The following is a 13,104-nucleotide window of genomic DNA, read 5'->3' on the forward strand; positions in this document are numbered from 1 at the left end:
GCCCCCAGAGCTTCGAGTTACCGGGGGCCCCCATCGACAACATCGAGGTGAGCGGCGGCGGCGTGCTGGTGGCGGGCGGCAGCTGCCTCTACGAGCTGCGGCCCGGGCTGCAGCCCAACCGACGCGTGGTGCCGGCGGCGGAGGGGCAGGGCTGCGGGGAGCCCCCCGGGGTGCGAAGCAACCTGCTGCTGCCCTACGAAGAAGCCCGAGGGAAGGGGGTCCTGCTGGCCGGCTGGACCCAGAAGGAAGGGACCTGCGAGGTGTGGGAGCAGCCGGCCTACCGGCAGCGCTTGAACCGCAGCGAGGTGGTCAGCTGCCTGCCCGACGGCTCCACCGCCGGCGTCGTCTTCCAGCTGGCCGGCGCCTGGTACCTGGCCGTGGCGGCCACCTACTCGGCCAGACCCTACAGGCTTCGGATGGGCTGCGAGCCCTCCGAGTCGGACGAGGCGACCGTCATCACGGTGCGCAGCATGGACAACCTGGAGTCCAAGGAGGAGCTGGGCATCATCAAGCGCAAGGAGGAGCCTTTGCACTTCGTCGACGCGCTCCAGTGGGGGGATCACCTCTTCTTTCCCTACTACGGGTTGAAGGCCAAGTTTGGCAACGGCACGGAGCTGCCCAGCATGGCCGTCCTGCAGCAGCTGTCCCCCTCGGACGGTGGCCTTACTTTGCGAGGGCACGTGTATTTGGACTGCGGGTGCAGGAGCCTCATCGTTTCCTCCAGCCTCGTCCGCCGGGGTGAGCAGGGCTGGTGGGTGGGCGTTTTCCACCACAGCCACAACATCACGGCCTGGAACACCACCGCCGTCTGCATCTTCGGGATGGAGGAGATGAAGAAGCAAGCCTGCGGGTCCACGCACTTCGTCATGAACGGCCAGAACTGCGTAAGTCCGGGCATCGTTTTGCTAAGCTTTCGCCCTGCACGCCATTCTTGACACTGTTGTTGTTGTTGTGGCTGGTGTCGCTGTGCATGACTCGTGGGGTGTCCCTGGCCTGAAAGCACCTGAAGTTCACAGAGAACTTCAGAGCTGTGCCAGGCTTTGCGCACCAGCCCTGGCTCCATCAGCCCTAGTGGTTTCTCCAGCACTTTCTGTTTCTAAAAAGCTGATCCCTTACCAGATCCTGGAGCGTCCTTCCCGCCTACCTCTCGGGGAAGACGCGTCTGAGGGAACACTTGAGGGCATCCTGGGTCAACCCTGAGTCTAGGGCTCCTCACTCAGTGCGCCCTTTATCTGCCAAGGATTAGTCATACTTCACTGTATTTTCCGTACAGCCTAGATAAAACATCTCCTACCTTATTCTGTGCATTCACATCTCATGTCATTGCAGCTACATCAGAAATGAAAAAAAGCCCATCAAATTGACTCCTGTGCACTGGGCTGTGTGCGTTGTTATCCCCGTTGCTCACTAGTTATTTATGGTTGCTTGTTCAGTGGTAGGTGTTTCCCAAACCTGCCAGGATTGGCCTTGCACAAGAGGGCTCACAGCAGCCCCCCCCCAAACCCGTATGCACAGCAGACGGCAATAGGTGATAAGTCTTCGTCCTTGCAGTGGTTACATTTTCACAGGCAGTGGTATCCCATGGAGATGTCCTGGTCACCTACTTCTGTAACACTCTCTCTTCAGCTCCTTCCTCTTCTTGTGGGTGAGCTGGGCACATGGAGGACAGGATGGGCAAGGCTGCCGGCTTTGCTGTGACCTCGGTAGCTAGTAAAGAAATGAACTAAAAATGAAATTCAAGAAGCTAAAAATGTAATTCAGGTGAAGAAGGTGCTTTTGCAAGGCCTGTCCGTGCTTTTAAGTCACACTCAGAAGTCTTTTCAGAGCTGTGGCAAAAGGAACAACATGAAAAGTATCAGGGAGAACCGTAGGGGATCAAACAAGCCATCATAAAGCAAGCCCTGGGCTTTTGCAGTTCCCCCACCATCCAGGGACTTTGCAGCTTAACCCCTGAATCCTTGCTATGTTATGATGGGAGTTTGTTGGAAACTTCTTGAAAGAATTGTGGTAGATTTACTGTCGCTCCTTGGCTTCCCAAATCTAGCCCATAGCAGAGCACAGTGTCGAGATGCTTCCAAATACAAACTACCGGAGGGCATGTGTGATTCAGTCTGCTCATCTCCCTACTGAGTTGCGAGTCTATTGCCAGTGTTAGAGGACGTAGTTATGAATGAGAACCCCATATGTGGGTGAAACAACTGTGCTGAAGTAAATAGTGAAACTCTTGCAACGGAGCCTGAGCCAATCCTTTGATTTCCAGTGCCAGTTTATAGCTTACTGCATGATTTCTGTGCTCTCACAAGGGAAACTTGCTGAATGAATTTGAAGTCTCATCCTCATCCCAAAATACCCATAGTTGGATTTTTAATTTGTATTCTTTGTTCCTAATTACTCATGGAGTTTCTTTGCGAGGTGCTTTCCGAGCCTGCAAAACAAAAAAAAAAAAACAAAAAAAAAAAAAGGGAAGAAATTTCCCTGGGCAGCAGATCCTTTATAAACACTTTCCAAAGCCCCATGCTAGAAATTGCAGAAGAGTCTCATGGATTTCATAGAGTAACATAATGCAGGTAAGGTGAGGCAGGTATTCCTTTCTGACAGTGTTCCTCTCAATCCCCTGTCCCCATTGCTTCCCAGTGCCTCAACATTAAAAATCAATGATCCACTTGTTTAAAGATTGGTCTGATTCAGATCAGATTCCTGTGACTGCAAAGTTACTTTCGTGTCCCAAAAGGCTCATCCCTCCTGGAAAAGTAGATTATATTTGCGTACTATGCTGAAGAATCCCAACTTTAAAAATGATTAAAAGGATTGTTTGTTTAACATTGTCCTTAACTATGGTGATGTCATTAATCATGATATTTTGGCATGATAATAAATACAGTTTACCACTGACAGGGAAGTGGTATTTTAATATTTTGTGAGATAGCAGGACATCTGGGTGTTGTGTCGTAATACGACCTATAACATTACATGGCTAATTAGGCTCCCTTTTTAAGCTAATTCTATGTGCTTATGGTGTATAAACATAGAAATAAATTCATGTAGTTCAGCTTTAATTTGTTTGTTATACTACAGAAGGTTAGGCTACGCTATTGCAGAGTAAGTTTGGAGATGACAGGCCCATATGCTACTGCTTCTGGGTTGTTTTAGACCAGATCCTTCTACTGTCTCTCACCAAATCATGGGAGTCCCTGCAAATGTGGAATATGCTCTTCTTGGACTCAGAAGCATGTGGGCTTCGCAAGTGGCAGGAAGATGGTGTGCAGAACGTCCATCAGCGTGCAGCTTGTAGGAGAAGTGTGTGCAATAGCTAGCAGTGGCTCTGGCCAGAAAGGAGTGCCTTGTAGCCCGGAGCTGTTACGAGTTTATTGTAGCACGATAAGTATGAATGGCAGCAAGTAACAGTACTTATGTGTGCTTTAAAGTCCAGTCTTTTAAAGATAGTGTTGGTGCTGAGCAAATGAATGTGTTGCAGCATTGTGATTGCCTGGAGTGCAAGACCTGTACAGTGTTTGTGGTGGGTGGACCATGCTGAATGTCAGAGTCACTTTTGCATTGCAGATGCAATGTGTTGTAGGGTGCTGCGGGTCTCAGTCATCTTTGCTGGGTACGCTTGAATTCTGGAGTTCAGGCGTGATGTGATGAGGTGCACGGATCACGGACACGGACTGTCAGTTTATGTAGGAATGAAAATACAATTTTTTTTTTTTCACTGCAGGAATACAGTTTATAGTTAGAGTATGTTAGGGAGTAGTGGCAGTTTGTTTTCTTTCTGATCTTGTCATTCTTCAGATTTCTGTAATTATTCTGATTACTTTCAGGCAAGACATCCTCTTACCTGTCTGCACTCAAACAGTTGCTTGTATTTGCACTGTATCGGCACTGTGCTTCTCAATAGTACACTGCAAGGGGGACTTAGCCTGAGGTATTTCTGGTCCTGAGATCCCTGCTATGGTACTGCTGCATGTTCTACTCTAAGCTCATTCGTGTAAGGTACTGAGCTTTCTGGCCCTAACCCAGTAAGGCACTTAAGGGCATATTTAACATTAGGCATATAAGTAGTTCCATCATCTTCATGCCCATGCATTTAAAGTTAAGCATGAACTTGAGTACTTCACTGGATTGGAACCAAATTGCTCCGCATGCTGTAGGAACTCATTGTAGGTGTGTAATCTCTTTAGCTTCGCATTGCTACTTAGGCCAAAGTTGACATTTGCATTAAGTTTTAATGATGGATTTGAGTCTGTCATTGAAAATTAGTAATTTTTAATATCTTTGCTTACCAACTTTATAAAAAAATATGACTGCTACAAATTCTGTGGAATTGCTGGTTATGAGAACTAGCTAATTCTGGTTTTGTTTTGTGCAGTAGTGTGCACAAAGCGTTTTGTCCTAGTTGGATGTGTTTAATCTGGACATATATAATGCTGGATTCCCAGAGACAAGATCCCTAGCTAGCAAGAGGCAAGTGGTGTCTTAGATGAAACTACTCTGAAATCATTTTGCAGTTTTGTGTTCAGCTTGTTTTCCTCTGATCCACACATCTCTTAGTTTTGATTTATGTCTACTTATATGCACTGTTGAGGTGTATGTGTTAATGGACTAGCTAATGTAACTTGCATGTATGTAAGCGCATCTTCTTCACAATTTCCTTAGTTAATAGCTGTGAATTTGCCAAATCTTGTTCTCCTTTTCTTTTCAGAAACCAGACTGCTAGTATTTCATCTGATGTTTGACAGATTTCTAGAGTTAATGTTTCTCAAATGAATATTCCTGTCTGGTTACAATGAATTTTCAGTTCATCCCTGTTTGGTGTGAGAAGTAAGCCATAGGAGACTTGTAAACTCTCACATTGTCAGTAAGAAGAAGAGTTACTTTTAGTCATCTGGCTTCACCAGGTGTTCTTAGCAGAAACTTTGGAGAGCCTGGGGGCTCTTGAACAGAGGATTCACTTGCTTGGGATCACAGAATTGTTTAAGTTGGAAGGAACCTCAGTGGAGGTCTCTAGTCCAGCCCCCTGCTCACAGCAGGGTCAGCTCTGAGATCAAATAAGGTTGCTCTGGGCTTTGTCCTGTCAGATCTTGAAACCTCCAGGGCTGCGGACTGCACAACTTCTCTGGACAACCTGTTCTGCTTAATTGTCCTCATAGTGATGTTTTTTTAATCTTCCGTCCACTAGAAACCTCCCCTATTTCAGTCTGTGTCATCCCTTGTTGTCACGCATACACCTCAGTCAAGAGCCTGGCTCTGTTTCTCTGGTCCCTCTGAAATTGTCTCTTCCGTAGGCTGAACCAGCCCAGTTCCCTCAGCTTTTCCTCATAGGACAGGGGCTCTGGGCTCTGACCATCACAGTGGCCCACTGCTGAACTCACTCTGATTTATCAAGATCAATGCTGTACTGAGGGTCCCAGAGCTGAGTGCAGTATCCTGGACACGATTGAACATGTGCCAGGTAAAAAAGAATTAATCACTTTCCTCACTTGATCTGGCTATGCTCCTGTCGATACAGCCCAAGATGCTGTTAACCTTCACTGCTGCCTGGATACACTGTTTAGCCTACTGCCCTCCAGGACCCTTGTGTCCTTTTCAGCAGAGTTGCTCCCCAGTCTGTACAGGGGGTTAGTCCATCCCAGGTGCAGGACTTTGCATTTGTCCTTGCTGAGTTTCTTGGGGTTCCTGTTGGCCCATTTCTACAGCCTATCTAGGTCCCTCAGAATGGCAGCCCTGCACTCAATCATGACAACTCATTTTGTTGTCATCTGCAAGCTTAACCCAGAAGCTTTCAGTGTCTTCCTCCAGGTCACTGATACTGAGCAGGACATGTCCCAGGACAGGTTCCTTGAGGAGCTCCACCTGTAAGCAGTGTCTAGGTAGAATAAAAACCATTAACCAATATCCTTTGAGCCTGATGATCCATCCAGTTTTTCCACCCATCCAGTAGTCCCACTGTCTGAATTGTAACATCTCAACTTGGGTACAAGGATGCTGTGAGAAATGGTGCCAAGAGCCTTGCTAAAGTCAATGACATGCGCTGTTCTCCCCTCCTCCACAAACCGAGTCATTTCGTCACAGGAGGCAATCAGGTTGGTTAGGCATGATTTATCTTTGGTGAATCTGTGCTGGCTTTTCCCAGTCATTTTCTTCTTCTTGTGCCTAGAAATGGCTTCCAAGAGGATTTGCTCCATGATTTTCCCAGGGAAAAAGTGAGACTGACCAATGTGTAGTTCCCCAGGTCATTCTTCTTGACTTTTTTTGAAGATGGGTGCAGTATTTGCCTTAATTCAGTTGTTGGAGACTTCCCTTGATCTCTACAACTTTTGAAATATGAGAGAATGGCCTAGCAGTGTCATCAGACAGTCTCTCAGCATCTTCCTACAGATCCCATCTTGTTCCCCTGGGACTTCTATAAGCTGAGATTTCTTAAGGGATCCCTGGCTTAATCCTCTTCCAGTACTGGTAGTTCCTTTCCTTCTTGAACTCTGTAGATACAAAGGACCACAAGACCTTGCTGGCGAATTCAGAGCCTTATCTGCATCCACTGTCAGTAAATCACCTGACTTATTCAGCAGCTGGTGCACACTTTCATTGTTTATTCTTTTATTGCTCATGTGGTAGTAGAAGCTCTTCTCATTGCCCGTAACATCCCTTGCCAGTTTCAACACCAGGTGAGCTTGGACTTTCCTGACACCATCCCTACATGTCCAGGCAGTTCCTCTGTAGCTGCTTGTTTCTGCTTCCACCTCCTCTTCCTGCTTCCACTTCCTCTATACTGTTTTTCTGCATTGTCGTTCAATCATGACTTCCCTGCTTAGCTAGGGGCCATCTCCTGATACGTCTGCCTGTTCTCCTGAGTTTTGTGCTTGGAGGAGGTTGTCCTGAAGGACCTACTAGCTTTCCTGACCTCCATTTCCCTTCAAAGCTGCCTGTCAGGGGATCCCAATAACTAGTTCCTTGAAGAAGCTGAAGCTTGGTCTCTGGCTCTGTACTCTGCTGTTCTTTCCTCACCACCCTCAGGATCCTGAAATCGGTTATTTCATAGTTACTACGGTGAAGGCTGCCGTTGATTATCACATCTCCAAGTCAGTTCTTCCTTGTTTGTGAGTAGCAAATCCAGAAGAGTATCATGCTTCACTGACCCCATAGGGTTAACAAAGCCTGGGGTCCCATCTCCTTCACTTTGCCCAGAGAGCTCTGTAGTCCTGACCTGCACTGGGCAATGTCTTTGGTGTCCACATGGATGTGCAACAATGGGTAGTGGTACAAGTAATGGAAAATCATTGGCAGTCTCTCTGCAATGTAATGGATCGGGGCCCCTGAAAAAAAGAAACCTGTTGTAATAGCATGACGGTTTAGCAGTTGTGTGCCTTCATCCTTTGCAGGAGGGAATCTCCAACCACGGTCACCCACCACTTCCTCTTGCCTTCTGCTAATGCTCTGTTCAAGGTCAGTTGGTTTCAAAGCCTTCTGTAATGGAGCTTGTGCTCCCTCATTGCTATTAGGACACTTTATCAATTCTGTAAACTCAGATCCAAGGGCGGAGAAGGAGTGTTTTTGCTGCTGCAAGAAGTCACGAATTTCTAGCCTCCCCCATCTCAGGAGTCCTCATCACCCCCTTGCTCAAGCATAGCTCCTGACTGCCCCTCCTGCCTTGCATCCTGAGGCTCAGGACCTTGCCTCTGCAAGGTCTCTGTGAAGACCCTCTGATTTCCTGGTCATCCTCCCTGATTTTTTGCAGTCTGCTCGCCTGGGATGGTTTGTCCACCTAGCATTGCTATGCAGTGCAACAAATTAAAAAAAAAAAACAACTCATGAAAATAAAATTTTGGAACAGTTCATCTCCTCGTTCCTTAGCCCTGATAAAAGCTCGCTGCATGAACCAATATTTAAGTCTGTTACCCTCTGATATAATAAAAATTGATACAGGAAGTTGAAGGGTGATGAAGTTAAGAAAGAAGACTGAGGTTTCAGAAGTATTTTCCCCTCTAGGAAAAACATCTATGTATTGTTCCAGTGTTGACTGTTGCTATACACTATTCACAAGTCTTGTGTCCTTTTGTATAGCTGCATCTGTTCATTCACTCTGATGCTCAAACCCTTTATTTTTACTTTTTGGCCAGCTGCAATATGTTGAGTGCTGCGTGAGCTAAAAATGCTGCTCTTCCCTCTGAGGCACGCAATGTAGAATAATCAGGAAGAAATCAAGACCAAAAGTAGCAGTGTGAATATGGCTGATGCAGCTGGAATCGTATGGCGATAAATCTGAAAATGAGATGCAAAATAGAAAATTAGTATAAATACCTTTCATGCCAGTAACCAAACAGCATAGGGAGGTGAACTTAAAAGCAAAATACAGGTTAATTCAGGAGATCCCTAGGCTTACCTGTGCATGTGAAAATTTTGGGAGACTATAGAATAGAACAGAGGGTGGAACTGAAGAATTAAAAAAAAGAAAGGTTTTCTAGAGCAGCATTGTCTTCTCTTTTGCTTTTCTTATTTTTGTATGAGCCCAAAAATGTTACAGGATCAACAGATAGATCATGGTGGAGATGACTGACTCTTCAAGTGTAAAGGAAGCTTAGACTCTAAATGCATTTTAAGGATGGATTTAGCTGTGAAAGAAGAAGCTTGGGAAGGCCCTACAGTGCTGTAACCCCATTAGTCACAGTGGAAGAGGTAAAAGGGCTTGTTAAAAAAATAAATGCACATGGATAAGGGGTGACAGAAGGGTGAAAGCAGCAGCTGCACCCTGGAGGGAATGGGCAAGCTGGAGAAATAGGTTGTAAAAGAGAGAAGGCAATTTTTGTTGTGACTGCCCACCCTCTAAATTTCCCCTCTTCTTATCTGTATTAGCTCAATGTCATATTGACCCTCCCTCTAGCAAACAGAATGAGGGGAGGAGGCTTCCACACTTGTCAGTATTCGTTCTTCAGTCAGATGAGGAGGATGCACTGATATGACACTAGTTATTTTACTAGTATGTGGGTCAAAATAAAATCTGGCAGCAAAGCTTTTCAGAGGCTGGGTGAGTCCTCCCCTCTTCTGTGATCTTATTGTACAGAGTCTGCGAGGTGGTTTGTTTTCCTTACGCTACTGTACGGTGCACTGCAGAAAAAAAAATTCTAATTCTGATGAAAATCAAAGCCTGGAAGCTTCACCTCCTTACTCCTTTGTGCTGGAGTTTGTTACCCTCTGATCTAATAAAAAAGTGAGTTAACTTTTTCCACCTTAAAATGCTTGCAATCACTTTTTTCCCCCCCATATCTAAAACAGATCTCCATGGTACTGGAGTCTCATGCCTAAGTAGGTTTTACTGAAGTTCTGTGCAAGTACATGACAGTTCCTGTGTCGTCTTCCTGCTGCATGAAAAAAAATAGTATCTTTAAATATGAAAGTTAATCAAGTCGTCTTTTACTCCAAGTAGCTGTTCTTGCAGGCTAATTAAAATAATTCAGATGACTGAAAAAGATTTTAATTGATTTAGGATTGCAGTTCAGAAAAAAAATATTTCTGTGTGGAAAGACTTTTTGGGGTTAAGCCAGAATCCTAGCATGCAAGAGTTGAATTCAGCTGTTACTGTGTTATGGATTTGCTTCATAACTTTGAGAAATGCCTCCACCTTTCTGCAAAATGTCAGTTTTAATGGTCCACTCTCACACTTTGACTTGTGCATTAAAGTGAAATAGGTTCTCGCGTTCAGAGGGTTTCTGTAGGTTTAGGAATCCGTCCTTGAGGCTGAGATGCTGGGCTTTGTAAGCTTGTTCCTAAGGACATGGCCCTATGTGAGCTCTTCCTCCCACGTCCCCATGCCTGCTGTGCCCTAGTGCCAGCACTGGCATCTGTGCAACCACATGTTCATGTGATGAGGAGAATGACTCAAATGAAAATTTAGGTAGGTAGATTTACAGACCATTTTCTAGGCACATCGTTTCCTTAACCAAGCTCACTGGAAAGCATTATACTAATAGAAGGGAAGGAGAGGTAGAGCTTGGCTGGGGTTGGACCCATTTGGAGAGCAGGTGGCATCACACCTTTGGCAGCATCTGCCATGGAGATTGACTTAAAGCAATTACAGGACTGCAAAACTGAGATACTGCTTGGTAGGAAGATAACTGGGCTTGTAGGGAGTCTGGGCAGAGACCATCTTTCACCTGGTGAATAACCTTATTCTCGCACATCAGGGCTTACTTTCAGCACTTGGTCATCTACAGTCGGGATTATTTGGTTTGGTTTTTCCTTCGACAAGATATTGAGATTTCCTGCATGATGTTTTCTTTCATGAGCTGCTTACACGTGTTTGTCACTTAACTTCCTCCAGCTTGGACAGAGAATTGTAGGTAACATTGATTTTAAAGTTCACGCAGGTACTTTTGTGTTCTCCCTGACATGAACTTTATGCTGCTTTATCTCAGTTTTATATTTATGTAATACGCAAGTCTCAACTTCCTTTAGTGTAAAGCAGGAAACCAGAAAGGGGAGGATGAAGCTCCTCACTTTCTGACACACACACACACGCATGCAAAAAAAAAAAGAGTCCATGTGTTTGAAGTGCCTCCTTTCTCCAGAAGATTTGCATGCCTTTGAAAGTAGTTGCTGAGTATATCTGCAGCCTTCATGGTAGGTGCAGTCAGGTGATGGCAAAGCATGGCTTCATTGAGAACTGGCGGTTCAGAATAAGCCCAGGGCATTATGTTCCCAAAAAAGAAAAGTTCTGTTGCAAAGTAACTTGCTGCTTTTAGGCCAAGTCTGTTTCCCGCTGAGGTCAGTGATTTAGCTGCGGTAGATGTAATCTTTATCACAGATGTGACCAGTTGCCATGTATAAAAAAAAAAGTAGTTTCATGTGCCATTTCCAATGATATGTTGCTCTGAAATTGTGTCAGAATTAAAATGTTACCCAAAATATTGTCTAAAGTTGAGTTCTCTGACAATCTTTCCAGGGATTCTTCTTTTTCTTAATGTTTTGCAGTATAGGTGAATGATTTTGTAATAACCTTCTCTTATATCTGATTTTCAGGAGGCACCATCAATCAAGAAATTACCTACCTTGATTCACTCTGGATTAGTGGCTGTTTATGGCACAGTTGTTTTGAATCAGATAGTTCTCTTTTTGGGAACAGATGATGGACAGTTACTGAAGGTAAGACGAGTGTGGCAGTTCTTCCCTTCTCCATCAGCTGCTGCTGTGTTCAAGTGGGTAAATGTTTCCTGGTTTAGGCACTGTATTATAAACAGACATAACCTCCTGAATCTCTATTTCTTTTTTGTTTGTTTGTGAAGTAACTGCTGTATTGTTACTTGGAGAGCAAGATAACTTTCAAAAGTAATTATGTACCCTGCTTAAAATTCATGGAAACATTTCATTAAACTGCTAATGCCCACAGTATCAATTTATGGACTGTGGAGTTCTCAGTTACTCTGTCTTTTGTTTCCTACCTTGCTTTGATTTTCCAGTAGAAATATTAAATATTGTTAGATTTTGGAAGCGTATTTATTTGCTTGTTAGCTTATCTGTGTGATGTGAATAGCTGTCCGATAGAAAAGTCAGGATTCATTTTGCCTTAGGTTCTGAATAGTTGACCTACACTAACGTAAGTCAATCACCTGGAAGTGAAAGTCACCTTTTCTCATTACCAAACTTTTCAACCATCCAGTCAAATCTCTTTTATGCTTTAATTTTTTTCTGGGTTTTGCAAGAATGTGCATTTCCTGTCTACACTGAAAAGCATGACTCTCATTTTTTGTTTTTATTAAGCAAGCAGTTGGAGAGGAATATAGTAGAGAGCTTGAAAAGCCTTTACCCATTTGATTTCACTGTGCTTTTGATAATGAAAAATGAGCTTGAAGTCTTCCGTGTCTGCTTAGCACAGTGGAGAACATGAACATATCTCCCTTGTTTAATCATGTTTATGGAAACCCTTATATCAATGTTGGTATTCTTATTAACTTGCAAAATAAAGTTTCTGTGGTCTCCGGTTCTCTTGAATTCTGTGCCAAGGGTAGTGGGCAACTGTAGAGTTGGGCAAAGTAAGAAAAAGAAGTACCACCTCAGATGCATACTTACAGAAGCCACAAAGAAACTTCTGTCTGAAAGACAATTGTCAGTAACTTGCATAGGTTCGTTTTTACGTTATAGGTGTCTGGATGTTAATTTGTTTTCTGAAGGCTAATACTTTCTTCTCCATTCATAGGAGTACTTAACACATTATGACTTTGGGATATAGGCATCTCTTCCGTGTTGAGTTTCTGCTTCATTCAGGAACGTATTTGGTGGGAGGGACGTTTCATACACTAAACCAGTGCCAGATTCAGTGCAAAAAGTGTCTGGCCTGGATTTTGTTGAAATTCTGTTCTGGTGATCTTTTCCTCCATCTTTCTGCAGTGTGAGAGCCAGTGCAGTAGGTGAATTGAATCAGGGCTCAGTAAATCATCTCAGAAGCTCTGATGTTGCTGAAACTAGGCTTTTGTTTAAAATGCTGACTGATCAATAAATGGACTTGTGACTAACTTGATTTCATGTGTTTTAGGCTATTCTTAATGAGCATATGGAATCTAATTGCCCAGAGGTTTTATATGAAATTAAGGAAGAAACCCCCATTTTTCCCAAACTTCGACTTGATCCAGTAGATAATAACTACATCTATCTGTCTTCCGCCAATAAGGTAAGCACAATATTAAATAAAACAATAAGTTCATGTGAACTACTGCTTTAAGGATTTCTGCCACTTTGTAAGTGAAGCATCAGTTTGGGTCAGAGTTAGACCTTAAATATCCAAACTGCAGTTACCAACTTTACGTCTAATACCTAGTTATGTTGCCTAAGTTTGGGCTGCACTTCTGTAGAGCTCAGAAGAGCTTCCACTGTCATGGTGCTACCCACTGTCGCTATGATCTAGCAACACCCTTAATCCCATGCTTATTTTATGTCATTCTGTCGAGGGAGTCTTTCTCTTTTTCCTGGAGGCATCATGCAGAATCAAGCTTGGAGGTAGCAAACAAAACTTGTAGACTCTTTGGAGATGGAGTTCCTCTGAATTAGAAATCCAGGTATTGGTAGGCCAGGGTTTGCTAGTCAGTCATGGAGTTTCTAATGGAGAGAAAGCTCTTA

The 13,104-nt window shown here is 44.2% G+C and overlaps 1 protein-coding gene across 1 annotated transcript in view; it reads left to right on the plus strand.

Moving 5' to 3' along the window:
* Positions 1–13,104, plus strand: part of PLXNC1 (plexin C1) — a 75,861-nt gene that overhangs the window by 6,947 nt on the left and 55,810 nt on the right. The window contains exons 2-4 of the mRNA XM_010561980.1: positions 9–884; positions 11,014–11,136; positions 12,524–12,658. Of these exons, the coding sequence (XP_010560282.1) occupies positions 9–884; positions 11,014–11,136; positions 12,524–12,658 (1,134 nt within the window). The remainder of the gene's footprint in view (positions 1–8; positions 885–11,013; positions 11,137–12,523; positions 12,659–13,104) is intronic.

The sequence above is a fragment of the Haliaeetus leucocephalus genome, unplaced genomic scaffold (assembly GCF_000737465.1).
Source record: "Haliaeetus leucocephalus isolate CR32 unplaced genomic scaffold, Haliaeetus_leucocephalus-4.0 Scaffold151, whole genome shotgun sequence".
NCBI classification, from domain to species: domain Eukaryota; kingdom Metazoa; phylum Chordata; class Aves; order Accipitriformes; family Accipitridae; genus Haliaeetus; species Haliaeetus leucocephalus.